Genomic DNA, 21,673 nt, shown 5'->3' on the forward strand with positions numbered 1-21,673 from the left:
AGAAGAGCACAGGGACAAACCCTCCCAGTAACTCACTCCCTGCCCCAGATCACACAAACTGGGAGCTTCTCAGAGCTGTGCCTGAATTTCCTCCCACCACCCTGCTGGAATAAACTGTTGTTGTTGTTGCGTGTTCCCTTCTCTTTTTCTTTTTCCCTTTCCTTGGTTGAAAATTGTCTGAGCCTTCCTCGCTTCTCCCAGCCAAGCAAAAGGTTACCCCAGCAATCAGCCCCGCGGTGCCAAAGAGTCTGCACCGAACTCAGCCCCGGCCTCCCCGACTCTGGGGGAGCCAGACATAAAGAGGGGTCTTTAATCTCAGATGTGCTCGCTGATAATCTGCTCTGCAATTTGCAGATAGGGCAGTCTGGGCTCTCCCAGGCTCCGGGGACACTCAGGGAGGGCAGGGGGAGGCAGGACCACGTCCAGGCCTCGGGCTGGTTTGTGCATCTTCCTTCCAAACCACCCACAGCTCATGTGGCCACCAAGGCACCCGGACATGATCCTGTGCCCCCAGAAGTGGGAGTTTTGGCCTTGGATTTGTAGCAGTCACTTGGGAAATTACAAACAGCCCGTTCCCATTCTAGAAGGATCACAAGCATTGGGGGAGTCTCAAAGTGACTTGCAGAGGGGAGCAGTGAGATGGGGGGGGTGGGATGCCCCCCCTGTCCTGAAATGAGGTCCCAAAAACCACCCCAGGCCACAGGCTGAGTGTGTGAGCTGCCAAAGCCATTTTTTGCCCCACACAAGGGGCCCCACTGGGGTATCCCAGGGTCAGGGTGCTTCCAGCCATCCCTGCCTAGGGGAGCTGGTCAAGCCCAATCCAGGGCTCCTCATGGTGGGGGCTGCTGCTGGCTTGGCTGCTCATGCCCTGCCCCACACCTGACCAAGACCAAGCACAACACACCCCAGCCACCCCAGTAAGAGGGGCTTCTCCTTTTTGATAATCCCAAAAGGAGGAAAGCATCCTCCTGTTCACGTGGGACAGGACCCTGCCACCCAGCCAGGGAGGGAGCAGAGCATCCCCTCGTGTCCCCAAAGCACAGCACGTGGCACTGTGACAACATGACAGCTCCTCCAGGGAAGCTGAGAGGTCTGCCCAGTTCTCCCCCACGCCAGGAAAACGGACATTTCATGCAGGCAAAGGGCTCAGCCAGCCAGAGGGATGGTCTGTGCTTTAGAACAGCGGGGGAAAACCAAAACAGCCCAGCTGGAACAAAAACCCCTGCAAACGCTCCCTCTCGTGGAGGCCGGCTGCTCTCCTGCTGGCCGGGAGACCAGGAGAGGTCTGGTCCCAAAACTGTCCCAAGGATGAGGGGCTCTGTAGGAACAAAGGGGGCTGGTGACACCCTCCCCTCGCAGCACCCTCATGGTGCCAGCCCTCGGGGCCCAGTGGGATCTCTGGGGTGGGGTGAGCTCGGAGCTGGGGGCACATCCGAGTCCATCACCCAGGATCCTGGATGCCTTTGAGGCTTTAAGTGCCAAATTCCTGCCCCTCTCCCTGGTGTGGGCAGACAGGGGTACAGGGGCAGTAGAGGGAAACCCCAGGAATTCCTGTTGGCATCAGCCTTGGCTGAACCTCACATGGAACTGGCTTCTTTTAAGGGTGTCCCCGAGGCCTGGAAGGGGAGGACAGCTCGAGCTGGCCCAGGGACAACAGCACTGCGGTGTCTCCACCAGCTCATTATTTCCCAGCCTGGGGAATTATTTCCCAAAAGTCTTTAACTGATTCCCCCCAGCCACACAGGATTTCTGCACTGACAACACCTTTCTGCTGGGAAGCGAGCCAGGATCTCCACAAAGTCATTTTGCAAAGACAATTAGGCAGTCCCTCGACAGCGCTGTCTCATTTTAATTAGATCTTATTTCCAAAGAATTACTGAGCATGCCAGGCCCAGGGCTGGAGGCAAGGGCCATTTACAGGAATCAATGGGAAGCAAAGGACAGATGTACCTGTGCTCACGTCGCCAGCTCCAGCAATGCCAAAAGGAGAGGAGCAGCCTTTCCTGCATGATTTCATCCATTAATTCCCCAGGCAATGGAAGACCTTCCGTGCAGAACACAGAGCATCACTGCTTCAAGCTGCTTGTGGGGGCTCAGGCAGCTGGGAGTGAGTATTCCCTGCATTCCAGGGGGCTCTGGAGGTGTAGTAGGTACGTTTTGGGCAGAACCCACAAAGGTGGGGAATGGTCCAGCCAGGTCCTCGACAATCCACCTGGTGGCTGCTTACATGAACAGAAAAAGCGAACAGATCCCCACACAAACGCCCTCAGAAAGGTGCGACATGGCCATGCGGGTGGCAGGACACAGGGGACACATGGACTGGAGGATCTGTGGGGTACCTGCCACAGAACCCCCACCCCTGCGGGCTGCAGGAAACCAAACCCCTGGGAGCACTGATAGTGCCACCTGCACACGCCGCTGCCTCCGGGGAACCCTCCGGGGACCCCCGGCAGCGGCTGCACCACCAGGGAACCCTCCGGGGACCCCCGGCAGCGGCTGCACCACCAGGGAACCTTCTGGGGACCCTCCGGGGACTCCAGGGACCCCCGGCAGCGGCTGCACCACCAGGGAACCCTCCGGGGACCCCCGGGACCCTTAGGGGACCCCCGGCAGCGGCTGCACCACCAGGGAACATTCTGGGGACCCCCGGCACCCTACGGGGACCCCCGGCAGCGGCTGCAACACCAAGGAACATTCTGGGGACCCCCGGGACCCTCCGGGGACCCCCGGGACCCCCGGCCCGGCCGCGCCCCCGGGGCCGCCCCTCGGCGCGGCGCCGCTGCGCCACCTGGCGGCCGAGCCCGGCACAGCGCCGGGATTCTCCGGGTTTGGGGCGCGTCCCGGGCAGGGAAAAGCCCGGGCTAGGATTTGGGTTTGGGTTAGGATTTGGGTTTGGGTTAGGATTTGGGTTTGGGTTTGGGTTTGGGTTAGGGTTTGGGTTTGGGTTTTCCTGCCACCTCACAACCAAGCGGTGCCGGTCCCGTGCCGCTGGCCCGAAGCGCGGGCTGGGAGCGGTGTGCCCCCCCCCTAGGAGAGCAGCGGAGGGGGCAGCTGGGCTCCCCCCGCCGGGAGCCTCCGCTCCATCCCGTCGGATGTCCCGAGCAGAGCCTCCTCCCTTCCCGGCGCGGCTCCGAGGAAGGCTTGGGAAAAGGCCCAGGCGGGCGCCGAGGGGCGACGGACCTGGCTCTCCCTCGCCATCACCCGCCGCTGTAAACAACCGGAATAAACCGAGAGCCTCCCCTTTCCCCTTTCCCACCCTGCCTGAAGAGCAAGGACGGAGCAAACGGTGCCTGCGGCTAAGAACCGGCTCCGTATCAAAATAAACAGCTGCTTTTTCACTGATAATGTCTTTGCCCCCCCCCCTCCCCTCCTCCCCCCAGACACCCACACGGATCAAAGTAGCTCTGGGAACCTTGTGGCAGCCTGGACGGCTGCTGCGTCCTTCCCACAGCTCCGGCCCGGGACAAGGACCGTGCCCCCGCGGGGATAACGGGCCAGAGCCGGAGGAGTGGGGCTAAGAAGCCTTTGAGATGCCGGTGCCCGGAGGAAGGACCCAGGCAGAGAGTTCAGGGGCTCAGCCCTGGAGCAGGCAGGGGGAACTCTCACCGCCAGAGACCGACCGGACTCCACACCTCGGTTCACCCCACAGCCCCATAAATCCCGTCCGGCCGCAGGTGCGGAGCCGCGGCCGCGCATCCCGCCCCGAGCGCGCAGGTGCGCGGGGATGTCCGGCCGGAATGGGGGCGAGGATTCGCCGGGAGCGGGGGCGGGTGCGTGCAGAGCCCGCCGGGGCCCCGCCGCTGCCCTTTGTCTATTGATCCGCGATCGGGAGCCGCAGACAGAGCGGCGGCCCCGCGGGTAATTGGGGCTCCGGGGCCGTGACCGCGGCTGCGGCCCCCTCGCCCCTGCGCTCCGCGGGGAGCGGGGCCGGCGGGGCCCTAATTGGGAGCCGGGGCCGGGGCTCGGCCCGCTCCGCTTTGTCCCGGGTGCGGAGGCAGCGCGGCGGCAGGACGGCGCCAGCCCGACAGAAAGAGCTGCCGCCCCGCCGCCCGTTCCGTCCGTCCGGGGCTCCCCTTCCCCGACGGCCGCACCCCGCGCTCGCACTGGGACTGGCAGATGCTCGACGAAAAGTTCCAGTGGGGGATTTGATCCTGTGTGTGGCAGCGACAGGCCCTGGGCTGGGAGCAGCTCCTGGTGTGGGGCAGGATCCTGGCACCACGGCGTGCCCAGCTCCATGGCATTGTTCTCAGACCCTCGCCCCTTCTGCAACTTTCAGTATTTAAGAGGGGCTTATAAAAAAATGGAGAGCGACTTTTTACACAGACAAGGCAAAGGAGATGATTTTAAACTAAAGGTGGTGAGATTCAGATTAGATGTTGGTGGGAAATTCTTCCCTGTGAGGATGCTGAGGCCCTGACACATCTTGCCCAAGGAAGCTGTGACTGTTCCATCCCTGGGAGTGTTCAAAGCCAGGTTGGATGGGGCTTGGAACAAGAAAGGTTTTAAGATTTCTCCCAACCACTCTTTGGTTCTGTTACTCTGCCCCACACCCATGACCCAAAATGCACAGTGGCCCTGGGGCAACACACGAACACAGGGCCAGCAGCCCAGATGAGGGGCGAGGGGTCCTGCAGAGCCCCCCTGGGCTGCACAGGGACAAGAGCCGTGGCAGCGTTCCCCCTCCGCAGGGCTGCGAGATGCTCTGGCATGAGCTCACGTTCCTGTTTACAAACACCCGCCCATGGAGCCCTTCCAGCAGCGCTATTGTGCTGCGCGGCAGCTCAGCGGCCAAGGCAGCCGGCGTTTGTCCACCAGCCCCACGAAGCCCTCAGGGCAGCTCTGCTATTTTTAGTGCCTGGCCAAACACCTCGTGCGTTTAGCTGAAGAAATCCAGAACTCGCCACTAACCTAGTGAAGATTTCGGTGTGTGAGGACCTCACTGCTCTGGCGACACGGCGCCAGCGTTTAGGTGGTAAGACACCGGCTCCAGGCACCACCAGAACACCCAGAACTTTATTTTCCTGACAGGGCAGTGACCACAGCGGCATGGCCAAGCCGGGTTTTGCCAGGTGCCGAGCAGCAGAGCCATGGGGGTGCTGTGCCGGGTGTGCCCCCGCGGGGCCTCCCAGCGCCTTTTCCTAGCTGAGGAAAAGAAATCCCAGCGCAGTGCGTGACTAATCGGTAGCTGCTCATCGAGCTGCTTGAATAGGGTTTCTCAGAGCCTGGGGAAGGCCGGGGCAGGCGTGGAGCAGCTTGGCTCCTGCTGAAACAGCCTGGCTGGGGGGGGCCAGGCCGTGCTCCCTGCCTTTGGGCACTGTTCCTCAGGGTCACTATCATGAACCCACAGAAAACTTTTCCCCTCCCCAGTAAAGAGCGGCTTTGTGCTCAGTGGGCAGGTTGGGATGTCCCTCTGGCACCAGTGCTTGGTCCCCATTCCAGGATGGGTGACAGGGCTGTCCCTGACCCACCAGGATGGCGGGAACCCATTGTGAGGCTGCCCCAGCATCTTCTGCAGCACCAGCACCACGTCCCCACTGTGATTTTCCCAACCACCTTTGCCTAAATCCAGCATGGATGGATTAGAGGGAAGGGGCCAGAGGAGCCCCCACACTGGCACAGCTTGTGCCCCCTCACTAAACACAGAGCCCATTAAATTGCTGCTCACCCTGACTCATGTTTATTCGGAAATAATCCTGCAAGCCTGACTTTAGTCACCACACTTCCCTCCTCCTGGGAAGCACCCCGCCGGTCCCCCTGCCGGCAGAAATAACCACAGAGGCAGCATCTCCTCTCCCCACGCCGAGGAACCCACCCAGCACCTCTCCTCAGTCACTGGGGGAGGTTCAAAGCCCCTTCCCTCTCCCGTTCCCGCAGCAGCGGGAGCGCGGGGGAGGCCGCGGAGGGGCCGGGCCCGTCCCGTCGGGGCCGCGCGGCGGCGCCAGCAGAGGGCGCCCCTCGCCCGGCGCTGCGCCTCGGCCCCGGGGCCGCGCCCCCGCGCAGATCCCGCACGGGGAACGGGAACCGCTGAGGAAAGGCGCCGCTCCTTCCTCCCTGACCGCGCCCCGCGACGCCGCGACCGGCTCCGGGCGCCGGGGGACACGGGGGGATTTAAAGCCCGCGGCTCGCGGCGGCCCCGTCCCCGACGGTTCCGGCGCGCCCGGGTCGCTCCGTCACCATCCCGGACGGTTCCGGCGCACCCGGGTCGTTCCGTCACCACCCCGGACGGTACCGGATGCCCGGGTCGTTCCGTCACCATCCCGGACGGCACCGGCGCACCCGGGTCGCTCCGTCACCATCCCGGACGGTACCGGCGCGCCCGGGTCGCTCCGTCACCATCCCGGACGGTACCGGATGCCCGGGTCGTTCCGTCACCATCCCGGACGGTACCGGCGCACCCGGGTCGCTCCGTCACCATCCCGGAGGCGCACCCGGGTCATCCCTTCCCCGTCACCCCTTCCACATGGCCGCCGGCGCGGCTCTGCCCCGCTCACTCCATCCCCGTCGCTGCCGGTGCGAGCAGCGCTCCCCGCTCCCCGCCGGGTCCCCGCAGCACCGGCGGGCCGGTCCCGGCGGCCCCGGCTCTGCCTCGCCGGCTCGCCGCGGGGACAGCGGAGGCAGCCTGGCACCCGCGGAAGGTCCCGGTGCCTCCCCGCGCACCTGCCGCGCCCCTCCCGCGGCGGGGCGAGTGAAGGCCCGGGAGGCAGCGAACCCCGACGGGCAGAGCCGGCGGGTCGTGCCCTGCGCTCCGCCGGGGCCGCGGCCGCGCAGCCCGGGGCGTTTTTGTCTTTCCCCGTCAGCCGCGGAGGCTCCGCGCACCGCGGAAGGGGCGGCTCCCAGCGCTGCGCACCTGCGGAGCAGCGGCGGCCCCGACGGGGCGGAGCGGCCGCGGGAATGAATCAGGCGGGAGCCGGCAGGACTTCTCCGAGTAGACTTTTTTTTTATTGAAAGATGTGAGAATTCATCAAAACTGAACAGACAGATACCCGAGTAACCAGCACGTTGCAAATCATGTATCTTTTTATTTTAAAACAAATATAGAGCACAGTCCTGTGATATTTAAATTTATTATACTTTTTTTTTTTTTTTTTTTTTTTTTTGTTCTGGAGTGAAAAATAAAAACCTGAGGTTTATTCCTGCATTCTCTATACCCCGCACTGCAACAGTATTTTAGTTACGTTTTGGATTCGTTAGTTTATTTTTTTTTTCCTTGCAAAAGTCCATTAAAGGATTGAAATCTTCGTTTTAATGACTCCAAAAATTGTTTTATCAGTGGCACATGATTGTCCTAGAGAACAGGCGGGATAAACAATATTTTAAAACACAGAGAAACCGATATCTCCTTCAATCACAAAGAGCTAGATAGTTTTCATTTACAATATATATGTTCATGTAAAATGAAAAAAAAAAAAACGAAAAAAACTTAAATGCGAGGAGTTAAACTCTAAATATTATGTACACACCAATGTACAACTCTGAATAAATTAATACCAATTTGCATATTCTGGGATCCTTATAGCTTATTTACACAAATTACCATTTATTTCATAAATATCTGCCCAGGTGCCCACGAGGCTCCCCCCGTCGTGCCCGCCCTGTGCAGCGGCGGCTGCCGAGGCGGTTTGGTTTCCATCTTCAGTTTTTTATCTCTTTTTTTTTTTTTTTTTTTCCTTTTTAAATTATTTTTTCCTTCCCCTTCCCGTTGCACAGATGAGGGTTTGGCCCCTCTCACCCCCCCACCGAGGCAGGGGCCGCCCTGTCCATCGGGTGTCTCGGCACCAGCTCCTCACCCTCCCCCGAGCTGCCCAGTGCCCGGAGCGGGGAACTGGGGGGGTCCTGGGGGCTGCGTGGCCTCGCTGGAATGGGGGGAGCCGCTCCCAGCCCCACAGCCGAAGGGGTGGGCAAGCCCTGCCCTCCAACTGCTCCCTCCTGGCTCTGGGGTGGTGGCTCCGCGTGGCCGGCGGGGTCCCTCTGCTCCAGCACCCCGCTCCCTGTCCGCTCCCAGCCCTCGCTCCACAATAAATATTTATGCTGTGCTGTACAAAATACCAGTGCTTCTCCGCCCCGCCGGGAGGGCTCGCTGCCCGCCCCGCCGGTCACTTCGGGGACTCCCTGCCGGGTGACAGCTCCCGCTGGCTCTCCAGCCCGCTCACCAGTCTCTGGATGTTCTGCAGTTCATTGAGGGACTCCTTCAGGGAGCCCTTGGGGGAGGCAGCGGGGCGCTGGCTGCCCGCCTTGTGCAGGGGCACCTCGGGCAGGGGGCTGGATTCCCGGCTGCTGCCGGCCTTGGAGCCCTCGGAGCCGGGGTTGAGGCTGGCGGGCAGGCCGGTGGTCAGCAGGTTGGTGCTGGGCGGGATGGTGACCGGGAGCTGGTAGGGGCTGAAGCGCAGGCGGGGCCGGCTGCTGCCCAGGAAGGGGTTGCGGGACAGCGGCCCCGCGGCGGCCGCGCTGGTGGCCGGCATGGCCGAGGCGGCCGCGGCGGCCGCTGCCATGTAGGTGTAGGGGTAGGGGAAGAGTCCGCCGAAGGTGGGCATCGGGATTCCCTGTGGAGAGAGAAAGAGTGGTCAGAGTTGTGCTGCCGCTCTGCTGCATCCCCCCTCCTGCCTGTCCCCCCACAGCTGCGCTCCCAAAGACAAGGCAAAGATGGAACAGCCCAGTGTCACCCTAAAAACAGAGCGTGGGGGTATCCGTGTGGAACGGGCTGAGGGAGGGGTACAGCCCCATCCGCCCCATCCTGAGCCAGGCTGGTGACACCGAGCACAAACCCTTGTCTGAGATCTGCCCCTTCCCCTCCCCACACGCTGCCTGTGCAGCATGGCAGCCCCTTAACCTCATTAAAACACATTGTTAAGCAGGATGGATAAATTAGGGGAGTTCAAAGGCATCTCTGTGTATTCCATCAGAGGAGATGGGAAAGGCAACACCAGCGCAGGCGCTGTGGGAGCGCTTCAGAGCTGACAGGAAGATGGGGAGCTGCTGGATGGGGACAGCCAGGTCAGGCAGGGCCACAGCTCCTGACTCTGCCCTTGACTATGGAGGAGCCATAGCAGCTGCAAAAAAATTGAGATTCCTCCTCAAATCACCCCCAAAGCTGCCTTCAAAATGTCCTCTGCATTCTGCCTGAGCCAAATCTGGTAACATCTCAGGGGTGTGTCACCCCTTGTCCCTGTGGGCTGCAGAGGGCCTGGGGGAGGCTGAGGGCACCACCAGCTCCTTCCCTGCCATGGGGCCACCCTGCATGTCCCCACACTGGGGGTGACACTGGCCAGGCGTGATCTGCATCCCCAAAGTGCTCAGCTCACTCAGGGAACTTTTTGGGAGGACATGAAGAGGAGATTCCAGGGCCCAGCTGGACAGCAGGGATAAGGATGGGGACATAGGGCTTACCTGAGAGGCCAACATGTGCTGGGAGAGGTGGAAAGGGAAGGGGGTGGCCGTCCCTGCTGCGCCCGGGGCGGACGAGAGGGCTCCGTTCTCCAGGCTGCCCCCGCCGGTCACCGAGGCCAGCAAGTGTCCCATGCCCATGGCAGAGAAGGCGCCGGGGGCCATGGCGAACTGTCCTGGGTGGATGAAGAGGGGCTGCCCAGCGCCCAGCGGGCTGAAGAACTGCTGCCCATGGAGGCCGGAGAGCGCCAGGCTCTGCAGGTGCCCGGTGCTCAGGTGCGGGGGGCTGTCCGTGTGCACCATCAGCGGGGCGAAGGCCTCCTTGCCCAGCCCGCCGCCCTCCGTGTCCTTCTTGCCTGGGTCCGTCTCTTTCCTCCTTCCTTCCACCTTGTCCTTCTCCAGGCCCCGTGTGCCGAACAGGCCCTCACCAGGACCCTCTCGGGGGGATGCGCCATCCTTGACTTTCTCTGGGCTGTGCCTCTCCTTGCTCCGTTCCTCCGGGCACCGGGGGCTGCCGCGGGGCGTCGCGTCCTCCGCGCTGGGGCTGGCTGCTGCCACCGGCCGCTCCTCAGGCACCTTCTCCACCTCCGCGTCGCTGTCGGCCCCCGGCTTCTCCTCTGCAAGGGGATGGAGGGGCAGAGGGTCAGAGCAGAAGCACCCAGGGGAGGCGAGGGAGGGGTCACTCGCAAGAGCCCTGGTGTCAGGGAGAGGTTGCGGCGATCGTTATTAATGGGAGAGACTCATTTTGGGGGCAGAAATGGGCCCTCGTGCTGTGGTCACTCTGGGGAATGGGGATTAACAGCAGCACGTCCTGTGGCTGTGCCAGACAGGAAAAACAATTTGATGGAGAACCAGAAGCTGTTACAGCATCGCTCTCCTTAGCTGCAAAGTCCAAGCAGGCTGCAGAGTGAGGATGAGGAGAGCAGGCAGTGGACAGCGCGGGAGGAAATGGTCCTGCATATATTTAATTACATGGAGCTGATTGCCAGTGCACCGTGGATTTATTCCAAATGTGCAGGTTGAGACAGGTTAAAGAGGCAGTTTTAAGGCTGGGAGTACGGTACAGACTTCCCTAAAAAGGGATTTAATTTAAAAAACCCCGTTGAGCTCTCAGAGGAGGCAGGGGGATGCGAGGCGAGGGGCTGGCAAGGGCGAGGGGAGCTGAGCCCCTGCCTGAACGGCTCCACTAAACGAGAAAAGCCTTTTGGTGCGGGTGAGGTGAAGCTCTGCAGACTGGGGCAAATATTCGGGGAAGCCTTTGAAAGTGGAGAGGGGTGTAATAAACCCTCCCTGCAGCTCGGGGCGGGGGGTTGCAGTTTTGATGAAGGTTTGCAGGGAATCGAGTTGGTGGAAAGTTTAAAGAGCAGATTGATAGTGCGGCAAGACAAAACCCAGCATCGAACAACTGCAGCGTGGGAGATGCTGGTTTATTTTCATTTACCAGCCTGAAGCCCTGGCATTACAACATTTTTTTTTCCTCTTTCAAGTGTATTAATTCTTTTTCTTTTCTCTTTTTCTCTCTTTTTTAGGGGAGCGTGAGATTCCCATGGAAGGCAGGGCACGCCGGGCTAACGTGGCTAGCAGATTTGCCATGTCTTCTTGTATTATATAAATACAAGACATCAGGTGTATAGAGGATCAAATATATATCCAAAAGAAAATACATAAAGAGAAAAACGTTGCAACTCGTGAATGCCATTTGCATTTCCTCTGTTTTTATCCTTTCGACTCCTGGACTCCCCTGCGCACATCCCCATCTTTATTTTCCCCCGCGTTTTGCCTTGCTGCCCACAGCACGCAGCAGTCCCGAGGGAGCAGAACCTTTGGGGACATTTGGGGAGCGCGGCTGCTGCCTTACCTCTGCCGCTGCCCTTGAGGCGCAGGGGGCTGGGGAGGGCACCCACGGGCGAGTGCAGGGCATCGCGCACGGCCGAGGGCTCGCAGGAGGAGGCGTCCGACTCGCCGCCGTCGCGGTCGGGCTTGCAGGGCTCCTCGTACATCCGCAGGGACGGCAGGGAGAGCTGCTTCCTGCGGGCGAGAGGCAGCGTCGGGCACCGGCCGTGCCCCCGCGGGCGCGGAGCCGGGGGGACGGGCGCACCCCTTACCTCTTCTCCCGCCGGCCATTGCCCGTGTCCCGAAAGCCCTTGGCGAAGGGGTTGTTATCGATTTTCAGCTGCGTGATCTGCGAGCGGGGAGAAGGAGAGAGGGGGCGGCGTGAAGCCCTGGCCGCCCCCCCCTCCCCGCCGCCGTCGGGGAGCCCGGGGTGCGCGGCGCAGGCTGCGGAACCCGCGTTAACACACCGCACGCTTTATTAAAAATGATGCTGAGGTTTGGGCTTGAATTATTAATAGCGTCTTAATGATAGGAAGTTATTTTTCACGGCCCCCCGGAGGGAAGATGGCGACTGAGCTGCGCGGCGCTGGTTAAAAGCTATTCTTATCCCTCCCTGCCACGGGCTGCTGGGGCCGGCGACATCAGGGCGCTCAATAATGCATGGCCCTGAAACACGGCCCCGAGAGGGGCGCTGGAAAAGGCCCGGCTGCCCGGCCCCGCCGCGACCCCCGGCCCGAGCATCCCCCGGCCCGAGCATCCCCCGCCCGACGGGGCCCACGGCCGGCGGCCGGCCCGCGCAGCTTGCGGCGGGCGAGCAGACAAAGTGCTCTTTAATCGATTGTGACTCTTCGCCATAAACTTTACGAGGGAAACAAGCCCACCAGGACCCTCAGACGGAGCTGTCAATTAGCATCAGGAGCCAGGGGTGGAGGTGGGGGTCAGCTTTTGGGTTAAAACACACACACGACTCTTGGAAGGGGACGGCGGAGGCTCTCTGCTCCCCATCGCGCTCTCCTGGCTCTGCCTGCTCACAGGGTGACACTTGCTAAATCACGAAAGCAACTAAAATTAGCTTATCTGCCTCTATTTTTTGGCTCCTCCAGAGCCCTGGGCACCTTCTTGGTGAGGCTGCCCAGGCCTGATGCTGCTCTTCACTGCCTGGGCCTGCAGCAAAGACTCCCACGGCCCAGAAATGAGCAACAAACTCCATGAGAGAATTATTACACAGTAATAATAAAAATATTGACAACAGCATTAAATTTAACACTAAAAATAGCGATAATAATACAAGCAGTGTGAGAGTGCATCCTACTCTGAGGGCTTGAGGTTTAACCTTTCTGCTGCTGCTGCTTTTTGCCCCGAAATATCCTCGCCAACACGCACACGCACAAAAATACCCTGATACGGGGTAAGGGATGGGACAGGGGTGAGGACAGGGAGAGGGACAGGGACGGGGACAGGGGGAGGGACAGGGCCAGGGGCTGCCCGGCCGTACCTTGTCGTTCTGGTAGGCAGTGACGGCGATGAAGTCGGTCTCAGGGAACACGTAGGTGCGGAAGGTGCTGTAGGGCAGCTTGAGGATGTCGTTGGCCCGGACGATGTGGAACCTGGGCTGGTACTTGTGCATGGAGTTCAGGATGGTCTGGGATGGGCGAGAGAGCACAGCCCGCGGCTGCCGTCAGCCCCACGCGTCCAGCTCCCTCCCTAAAAAAAAACCCTTTTCTCCCGAAAACAACCCGAAAAAATACAGCACTGAAATTCACCGTGAGGAAGGAATGCCGGCAGATGCCAGAGAAGGAGATTTATTTTTGTTGTTGATGCCATTGCAGGATCTGTCCCCAAAGAAGGAGGTCAGGGAACGCAGGCAGAACAGCATCTTTGCGGGTGTTAAGCACGGCAATAAAGCAGCAAAAGGGATCTCCCAGTTTTATTACAACCCTGCAAACGCGAGGCGACTTCTCGACACGTTTCTCACCGCTTTTCATATTTCCGTCCTTAAAAATAAATTACTATCCCTCACCACCACAAAAAAAATAATGTTAAAAGGCTCTGGGTGAGTGTCGGGGGCGGCAGGAGCCGGTGCCAGCCCCAGCCAGCTCCTGCGACCTGAAAGGAACGTTTCACCACGAGCCATAGCAAATTTATGTCTCGGAGCAACGTTGCAGAAGGAACAGACTTTTTTTTTTTCCCCCCAGCCAGGTGTCTGAAAGCCTCGCCAACACTCAAAGCCGTTCTCTACCCTTTCGTTTTTTTTTTTTTTTTTTTTTGGGTTTGGTTTGTTGGGTTTTTTTTAATATAAAACCCGAATTCCTCGCGATTTGGCTGAGGATTTTTGGAAGCGGCTGAACACCCCAAGCCGCGCCCCTGGGGCCGCTCCGACCCCTTGCCCCTCGCTGCCTGCTTTCCTGCACGATAGCTTTTAAATAATTCCCCAACCTGCTGTGGTCGGACTGAAATGCAGAATTCACTGCCCAGAATTCGTAGAGGGACGGTGAAAGCTTGAGTAATTATTGTCAAATAACGTCAGCCAAATGGCTAAATAATTATCACTTCATTTCGGTTTAGAAGGTAATAAAAAAAAAATCCCCCCTTTTTTTTTAACCCAAGCAATAATCACCTGCTGATGAACTGACGGATCGCTGTTATATTGATATAATCTAGATGGGATTTATCATAAAAATGGTGCAAAAAGTCTCATTCAGGCGTGCAAATCTGCATTCCTTTAAAAAAAAATAATCATCCCTCTCTGACCAGATGGGCACTGGCTAAACCCTCATCTCGCAGATTTAACAGTCCGGATTTTGGACAACGACAGATACCAGAAATCTTTAATTGAAGGAGGCGAACCGTTAAAAGCGCTGAATCAAACTAGTTTTTCACCAGTACAAAAAAAAAAAAAAAAAAAAAAAAAAGGTATTTTTAAGACTCCTTCTCTATCGATTTACCTTTCTGGCTATAAATAACCTCTCAATGTATTATTTAACAAAGACGCTGTTTCCTGCCTTAAGAGAAAAAAATGAAAGTGAGAGAGAAAAAAAAAAAAATTAAAAAGAGAGAGAGAGTGGAAAAAATAGAGAGGGAAAAAAAAAATAAAAAGAGAGGGGAAAGAAAGTTCTCCGGGAGGTGCGGAGCTGCTCTGAGCTCCCCACCCGAGCGGGGTCCCGCAGCTCCCGCAGCGCGGCTGCCCCGCGGCTCCGCCCGGGCCCGGCTCCCCGCTAATTACCGTATCAGCAGCGCTGCACGATGAACTTTCCCTTTATCGCCCTAAATGCTCGCTCAGAGGAAGGAGAGCTGGCTGGGGCGCTGGGATTTCCCCCTCCGTGCATTCCCGCAGGATCGCGCTCCCCTCGCGTTCTGACCCTGCTTTCTGCGGGTCTCTTGCAAATGGCCAACGCTCTCCGCTGTCTTTCTTTTCTCTCTCCCTCTCTCCTTTTCCTTTCTTTGTTTATTTTGGTTCGTAGCTTTTTGGCTTAATTCCTTCGTTTTGTTTTACCTCTTTTAGGTGATGCAGATACCATCAATAGGGATATAAACAGGGGCTTTCAGAGGCAGATGGTGCCAATGATTCCAGCCCTTCTCCCGGCTGCGGAAACCCAGCGCAGGTGCCGCCGGCCCCGGCTCCGCTCGGTCCCGGTGGCAACCACAGCCCCTGTCCGGCCACCGGCCCGTCGGGGCTGCCCTCGCTGCAGCCCCCGCACGGCCCCGGCCCCGCACATCCACCTCCCAAAATTCCTCTCCCCACAGAGCCTCGAAGGCTGGCAAGACGCAGCAGGAGAGGCCGGAGAGGCCGGGGATGTGGGAGCCGAGGGGAGCCCGAGGCTGCCCGCAGCCCAACCCTCTTTTTTCCCCCGGAGAACGGGAGCTGCCCCTCGGTGCCGGGCACGACCAGGGGCTGCGGGACAGCCAGGCCACCGCAAGGCCCGGCCAGGCCCCGCCGCTCAGCCCGACCCGGCTGGAGGAGGCTCTAAAGCCCCGCGGTTTCTCCGGGGAGATCACGGGCAGCCCCCGCACCGGGCAGACCCCGCACCGGGCAGACCCCGCGCCTACCCGGGGTCCCTGCCCGGGGGGCTCCGCTCTGCCCCGCAGCCGCACTTACAAAGCCGTGCTTATCCGAGATGTTGTTGGTGAGCTTGAGCTTGTGAAAGGCAACAGGTTTGGCCATCCACTGCTCCCCCGTGGCCGGGCTGTCGGGGTGGATGTACATGCGCTTGGGCATCTCCGGGTCGGCCTTGCCAGCCACCATCCAGCGGGAGTTGTGGAATTTGTACCGGCAGTCGTCGGCCGCCACTATATCCATCAGCAAAATGTACTTGGCCTTCTTGTCCAGGCCGCTCACCCGCACCTTGAACGGGGGGAACATCCTCCTGCGGAGAGACCCAGAGCAGTACAGGGCTGCCCCCGCCCGCCGCCGACCCCCGACGGCTGCGGCCCCACCGAGCCCCCCGGCACCGCCCGGCCCCGGCCCCACCGAGCCCCCGGCACCGCCCGGCCCCGGCTGCTGCTCCCAAACCACCATCTTCTACTTTGGCTCGCTGAGGGTTCCCAGCCTTCCTCACGTCCCACCTCTTCTCATCCCACTGTGCTGCCCACACCGTGGCAGAAAGCAGGGAAAGAGCTCAAAAATCCCATTTCGGGAAATAAGGGGCGAAAACATATCCTTGTTTTTTCCCCGTTTCTCTGCCCTTCGCCGACCCGCTCGCTCAGCACCTCGGGCTGCCTCCCCCGGGCCCGGGGCCACGGGCAGGGCCGGGGACGACCCCGGACGTGGGGAAAGTTTGGCAGGAGGGAAGGAAGCAGCGGGAAGCGGCGTAAACAACGGGAGCGGCGGGTTCCGAGTGCTCAATCAACGTGCACGAATTTAATTCGGGATCGCGCTCGGAAAAGTAATAATGCGAGGCGGGGGGAGCGGTGACGGGAAAGATCGGAGGAGCGGGGGGAAAACATCTCCGAAAAACTCCAGGGATCGAAACTCCCCGCGTTAATTCACGGGATCGGATGGGAAGCGGGATGGAGCGAGGGGCGAGGGCGCTGCGCGGCCGCGCAGGTGCGGGGCGGGCTGGGGGGGCTGCGCGGGGCCGGCTCTTACCTCCCGGACTTGGTGATCACCATCTCGGTGCCCAGCTTGTGAAACTGGTCCCAAAGCTCTTTGGCTTCCAGCGTTACTTTGGGGTCGTCCTCGACCTCCTCCTCGGGTTCCAGGCTTTTGAGCGAGCGCAGATGGGCGGCTTGGTGGTGGTGTCCCAGGGCCGAGACGTGCAGCCCGGCCTCGGCCGCGCCGGCCAGCCCCGGGTCCGGCATGGGCTTCGCCAACGCCGCCGGAGGCAGAGCCAGAGCCGGGAAAAAGGACGGCTGGGCGGCTGCGAGGAAAGCGGACATGGGGAAGTCAGCCGGCCGGGGTGCGTGGAAGGGGTGGTAAGCCATGGCAGTCCCTGGGAAGGCTGGATCTCTCATCGGTGCATCCACAAATCCAGGAGAAAAAGAGGGATTCCCTTTACAAAAAATGCGTGTGTGTGTATTTGTTGGGTTTTATTTTTTTCCCCTCTCCTGCCCAGCGAACTCGCTCGAGTCTCTGGAAGAGGAAGGAAAATCAACAACACACACACACTCCAAAAAAATAAAAAAAAAAAGAAGCATAAAAAAGAGGCGAAAATCAGCCGAACTAGATTCGGGATTAAAAAAAAAAAAAAAAAGGAAAAAAAAAAAAAGAAAAAAGAAAAAGAAAAAAATAAGAAGAAAAAAAAAGGAAAAGCGAGGCAGTTCCCGGCTCCTGGGACTCCCGGTCTGCGGAGGGGAGACAGTAGGTCCTTATTTTTTGTTGTTGTTGTTGCAGCGAGAGAGAGCGAGCGAGGGAACGAGCCCTCCCAGGAAAGTCCTTCCCGACACTAAAATAGAAACAAAAGCCGGGTCGGGGCTGCGCGGGGCTGCGCGGGGCGCGGCGGAGCAGAGGCGGCCGCGCTGCCCTCACACCCCCGCGGGCCCGGGCTGCGCCCCGGCGGGGCCGGCCCGGCTCCGCGCTCCGCGCTCGGCGCTGGGGCTCGGGCTGCTCATGGCCAAAGGAGCCGAGTGGGAGCGGTGAGATCTTGTCCTGATCTCTGTAAAACTGTGACTATCTCACATGTCCTTCCTGCTCTGATCCGCCCGCTAATGAGCCAAGCCCCCTTGATTGCTGATTTTACGCGTTTCAGACCAATTGTGGATCTGCATAGGCGGGGTTTTGACAGCTCCGGCCAAGCTCCGGGCGCGGGGGGGCGGGGGGCGCGGAGGGAGGGAGGAAGGGAAGAAGGGAAAAAAAAAAAAAAGGGAGAAAAAAAAAAAAAGAAAAGAAGAAGGTGTCGGAAGCATCGGCAGTAAGAAAACATGTCAACAGAATAAAATATTAACCAATGACAGAGAAAAGTGCTCGAAATCCCACCCCCGGCTCCTTTCCGCATACCGGGTCAGCCCCGGCTGCGCCGCCGGTGCGGGGCCAGCGCGGAGCCACCTCGGCGGAGCGGGGAGCGGAGCCACGGGGGCGGGGGGCGGCGGCAGAGGCCCCCGCCGGTCTCCGCGGGGGCGGCGGGCCGGGGAGGGGGGAGAGGCCGGGGGAGCCCGGCGGCAGCCGCCTTACGACAGATCCTGGAGAGCGGATCGCGGTGGGGCGCGCCCCGCCCGCCGCTCCGCGCACAGCCGCGCACAGCCGCGCAGCGCCGACGGGGCGGCCGCCGGAAGCGCGGCCCGGCGGAGAGCTGCGGGCGGCGGCGAGGCCCCGAGCGGCGACCTCCAGCGCGGGTGAGTCGCTCCCAGCCGTCGCCCCCAACCCTGCCGGCAGCCGCCCCGACCGGGAGCGGGGGGGTTCCGCCCGCAGCTCCGCGCCCACGGCGGAGGCGCAGATCCCCAGACCCCGCCGTCGAGGCGCGTCGGGTACGCGGCCGGGGGCCAGCGCGGCGGTGCCCGGCCGGAGGGGCTGTTTACCCGGGCGGGGGGAGGCAGATAAGGAGGAGGGGGGACACTCCGGGGCTGTTTGCTGAGGGATTAGGGCCGGTCTCGCCGCGCCGGGGCCCGGGGGGGCGGCGGGCGCGGTGGGTGTCCCCTCGGAGAGGCCGGTTTGGAGATCTGCGCTGATTAACTGAGGGCCGCGGTGGCTGAAGAGGGCCCTGGCGCCAGGCGGCTGAGCCCTCACAATAAAGACCCGTCTCTTGTCACTTCATATTTACCCCCAAATCTTCAAAAAGCGCCCTGCCATCCTTCCAAGGCTCCTGCCCCGCCGCCTGCGCTGCGACCAGGCGGGACGGGGGGGGTGGCGGCCGGCCCACTCCTCTGCCCCCCGGCCTGTCCTCCCCGGCCCCCGGACCCTCCCGCTCCGCGGATGCGAAGCGAGGCGCGGCCGCAGCAGCTCGGAGCCCTCGTGGCCCTGTGTCGCTGCTCCCCGCGCAGGGTGGGATGCGGAGACCCCCGGCTGTCCCCTTCCCATCCCAACCTCTCCTCTCTATTCCTCCGCCCCGGTTCGTCCTGCTGGTAGCGACCCCCGCCCGCAGCCCCCGGCGGAGCCCATCCCCATCCCCGGGCGAGCCCATCCCCATCCCCGGGCGAGCCCACCCCCATCCCCGAGCTCTTCTCGGGGCCGATCTCCACCTGCCCCGCGTCCCGCGGCAGGTTCACCTCTGCCCGCACCGCGCCCGACGGGGGGTGCCCCGCTGACCATTGAACGGGCAACGGGGACTGAAATTTAAACCCAATTTGGACTTTGCTTCCTCGCCGCCGTGGAAAACTGCTGACGGCAGCTTTGGCAAAAGTGGGGCTTGCTTGTATTTTTTTTTTTCCAATTCTCGCCCCCCCCCCCCCCCCCCAAAGAAAAAGTGGAGCCTTTCATTGCCTCGGGGCGAATCTCCCCACGCCGGGACGGTTCTCCCGCGGACACCTCGCCCTCTGCTCCGCGGGAAGACGCGGGGCCCGACCCTTCTGGGCCTGGAGCAGCCGTGTCCCTGCGGGAAAAGGTCACCTGTCCTCCGGGCCACTGGCCGGCACCCCACCCGCGCCCCCCGCACCGCTGTAACGCCGCAAGCGGCCTCGCCCGCAGAATAAAACCGATCCAGAGCAGCCTCGTCTCCCCGACCTTCCGTAGCGACGGCCGCCGGCGGGGCTGTGGGGATGAGGGGCTAACGGGGACCGGGTACCCACGGGGACCGGGTACCAACGGGGACCGGGGTACCCACTGCGCTGCCACCCCTCGCGGCCCCGGACACGACCCGGGAGCCTGCGCCCACGGACGGGCCGTGCCCGCACATCGCCCGTCGGTGACCGAGCACCGGGCAGGGAGAGAGGAGGCGCCGGCCTCGGGTCCCGTCCCGAGGGCAGCTGTGCCCCGGGGCCGGGGCCGAGGAGTGTCCCCGCACTGTCCCCTTCGAGGGAAGGTGTTCCAACCTGCCCCAGGGCGCTGCAGCGCTCGGGGCCGCCGTGCCTCGCTCCCGGTCCCCAGTTCCCGGGCCGAGCGTATGGAGACCGGGCTTGTCTCGTGGATTCGTCCCGGGGATCTGCCCTGGGGATCCGTCCCCATCCAGCCCGGGGAAACCGTCCCGTCGGGCCATCCCCGCCCCCCACCCGCCCCGCATCGCGGCCCCCGCTCGCTCTTCCCCTTTCATCTCTGCCCATCTCCACTCATCATCCCTTTTCTATTTTTAGCCGGTAGACTTAGGCCTTGGCGCCAGGCCGTTTAAGACCTGTCAAAGTCCTTCATATTTCCCTCATGTCACATGGACCTTTCGCTCTCTTCCCCGCGCCATGCGAGGGCCGTAATTTGGATCTGTGAGCTGGTGAGCAAATGCAATTTGCTCTTCTCCATCGCTGTGTTGTCTCCGTGACCCCAGCCAGCAGGACGGCTGGTGTCCTGTCCGGGGCACTTACACAAATTGCGGGTGATTGATGAAAAATAACAATTCTCACAAGCAGCCGGGCCTCCGCCTTCCCCTCCTCCCGGCTCCACCGGGCTGCGGCGGCCCCGCGCCCCGGGGAGCGCTCCCCCCGACGGGGTGCGCCAGGCGAAAGGGGTTTTCTTGTGCCCAGGGCGACCCGTCGGGCCCCCCATCCCCGGCAGTGGTGCCACGGCAAGAGGAGACCCCCGGGCCCTTGGGGAGGGCGGCCCGGCTGCTCGCACCTTCCCAAACTGGGGGAGTCGAGCCGGGACGGAAACAGGCCGTGGCGTGGGGGGAAGGACACGGTGCCACAGGGCTGTCCTTCCCTGGGAGCAGCCGGACAGACAGACCTGGGGACGTCAGAAACTCCCCGAGCGAAGCCGCAGGTGCGGGGTGGGGGAACTCCCTCCGTCCCGAAGGAAACCGGGTCCTCCAAGCCCCGGGGAGCGTTCCCCCGGTCCGACCTGGCCCTGCAGCCTCAGCTGCAGGCGGGGAGGAGGCGAGGGGCGGCCCCGCAGCCCCGCAGCTTCGTCGGCCCCTTTTCTCCGCTCCACCTAGAGAGGAAAAGAGCCCCACGTGTGATGGAACTGTCCTCGTTTGATCTCACCCACCCGCGCCCAGGACACCCCTCCTTCGCTTTCCTTTTCCGGGGCGCCGCATCTCCCCTCGCACCCTTCGGCGGGGTGGGAATCCCCTTATCCCGGGAGATCCCGGGAAAACGACTCCGCTCCCCCGCCGTGCTCCGGTGCCCGCTGGAGGGGACGGGGGGGGGGCCGCCGGGCACCGGGGCCCGGCTGATGCCCTTTTGCCGACAGCTGCCGAGAGAGATGCTCGATCTGACACCAGCCTCGGCACCACCACCCTCCTTTTCCTCCCGCTGCGCGGCTGCGGAGCTGCGCGCCCCTTCGGTGCGCAGGGAACCCCGCGGAGCCCCGCCAGCGCGGCAGCCCCCGGGCCGCCCCCCTCCCCCCGAGATCCCCCTGCCCTCAGACTGTTTAGATTTCTCTCCAGCTTTAAAGAAAATATTTCCAGTAATCCAGATTTCTGGAAAATAACAACATGCGGGGAGACGCAGACACAAACGCCGCTGAAGTTTATCCAGAGTTTGAACAATTTATAAACACATTTCCCAGCCTGTTTGGCAGGGCGGGCGGCGAGTGACCCCGGCCCGGCCGGGAGGAGACACACGCATCCTCCATCCTCCCGTTACACCGCGCCGCTTTGCGCTGTGAACCTGCACTTAATTGAATTTTAAATTATTTTGTGTTTTCTTGAGTTACGGGGCGCTCTCCCTGCGCGGGGGCGGAGTGACCCCCTCCAGCCCCGCGCCCCCGGGGCTCTCCACGTCGGGGCGCGGCGCCGAACCCGCTGCCTTAAAAGGAGACGGGAGCCCCGGTCCGGGCCGTGCCAGAGCGAGGGGACCCGCCTGGAACCCGGGCTGGCACCGAGGATGGGGATGGGAACGGGTGCGGGGATGGGGATGGAGGGGCTCGGTGGGGGTTCATGCAAATCCCTCTGTTTAAAAAACTTCCATTTGAGAAAGTGTGTCACATCCCGGCGCGGGCGCGTAA

At 61.5% G+C, this 21,673-nt stretch overlaps 2 protein-coding genes across 2 annotated transcripts; one reads left to right on the forward strand and one right to left on the reverse strand.

The window, feature by feature from the left end:
• Positions 1-6,925: 6,925 nt before the first annotated feature.
• Positions 6,926-16,796, reverse strand: TBX2 (T-box transcription factor 2). Its single transcript, XM_053995871.1, has 7 exons — positions 16,301-16,796; positions 15,311-15,578; positions 12,710-12,856; positions 11,487-11,563; positions 11,240-11,409; positions 9,385-9,998; positions 6,926-8,540 (listed from the first exon to the last, which is right to left on the reverse strand). Exons 1-7 carry the CDS (start codon positions 16,663-16,665, stop codon positions 8,094-8,096), a joined length of 2,088 nt encoding a protein of 695 aa, XP_053851846.1. The 5' UTR covers positions 16,666-16,796; the 3' UTR covers positions 6,926-8,093.
• Positions 16,797-17,597: 801 nt separating this feature from the next.
• Positions 17,598-21,157, forward strand: LOC128817471 (collagen alpha-1(I) chain-like). The gene is made up of 4 exons (XM_053995956.1): positions 17,598-18,114; positions 18,446-18,628; positions 19,045-19,604; positions 20,285-21,157. The coding sequence occupies exons 1-4, from the start codon at positions 17,598-17,600 to the stop codon at positions 21,155-21,157; spliced, it is 2,133 nt and encodes a 710-aa protein (XP_053851931.1).
• The last annotated feature ends 516 nt before the right edge of the window (positions 21,158-21,673 follow it).

Source organism: Vidua macroura, chromosome 20 (genome assembly GCF_024509145.1).
Source record: "Vidua macroura isolate BioBank_ID:100142 chromosome 20, ASM2450914v1, whole genome shotgun sequence".
Taxonomy (NCBI): domain Eukaryota; kingdom Metazoa; phylum Chordata; class Aves; order Passeriformes; family Viduidae; genus Vidua; species Vidua macroura.

Bases quoted from the DNA above. Each gene is read 5' to 3' on its own strand.
- TBX2 (XM_053995871.1), bottom strand. From the start codon at position 16,665: ATGAGAGATCCAGCCTTCCCAGGGACTGCCATGGCTTACCACCCCTTC. The intron at 12,857-15,310 runs GTAAGTGCGGCT...CGCCCATCCCAG, and splicing joins TCTCGGATAAGCACGGCTTT to ACCATCCTGAACTCCATGCA. The intron at 9,999-11,239 runs GTAAGGCAGCAG...ATCCCCTTGCAG, and splicing joins CCTCAAGGGCAGCGGCAGAG to AGGAGAAGCCGGGGGCCGAC.
- LOC128817471 (XM_053995956.1), top strand. From the start codon at position 17,598: ATGACAGAGAAAAGTGCTCGAAATCCCACCCCCGGCTCCTTTCCGCAT. The intron at 18,115-18,445 runs GTACGCGGCCGG...CATCCTTCCAAG, and splicing joins CCGCCGTCGAGGCGCGTCGG to GCTCCTGCCCCGCCGCCTGC. The intron at 18,629-19,044 runs GTGGGATGCGGA...CCCCCCCCAAAG, and splicing joins GTCGCTGCTCCCCGCGCAGG to AAAAAGTGGAGCCTTTCATT.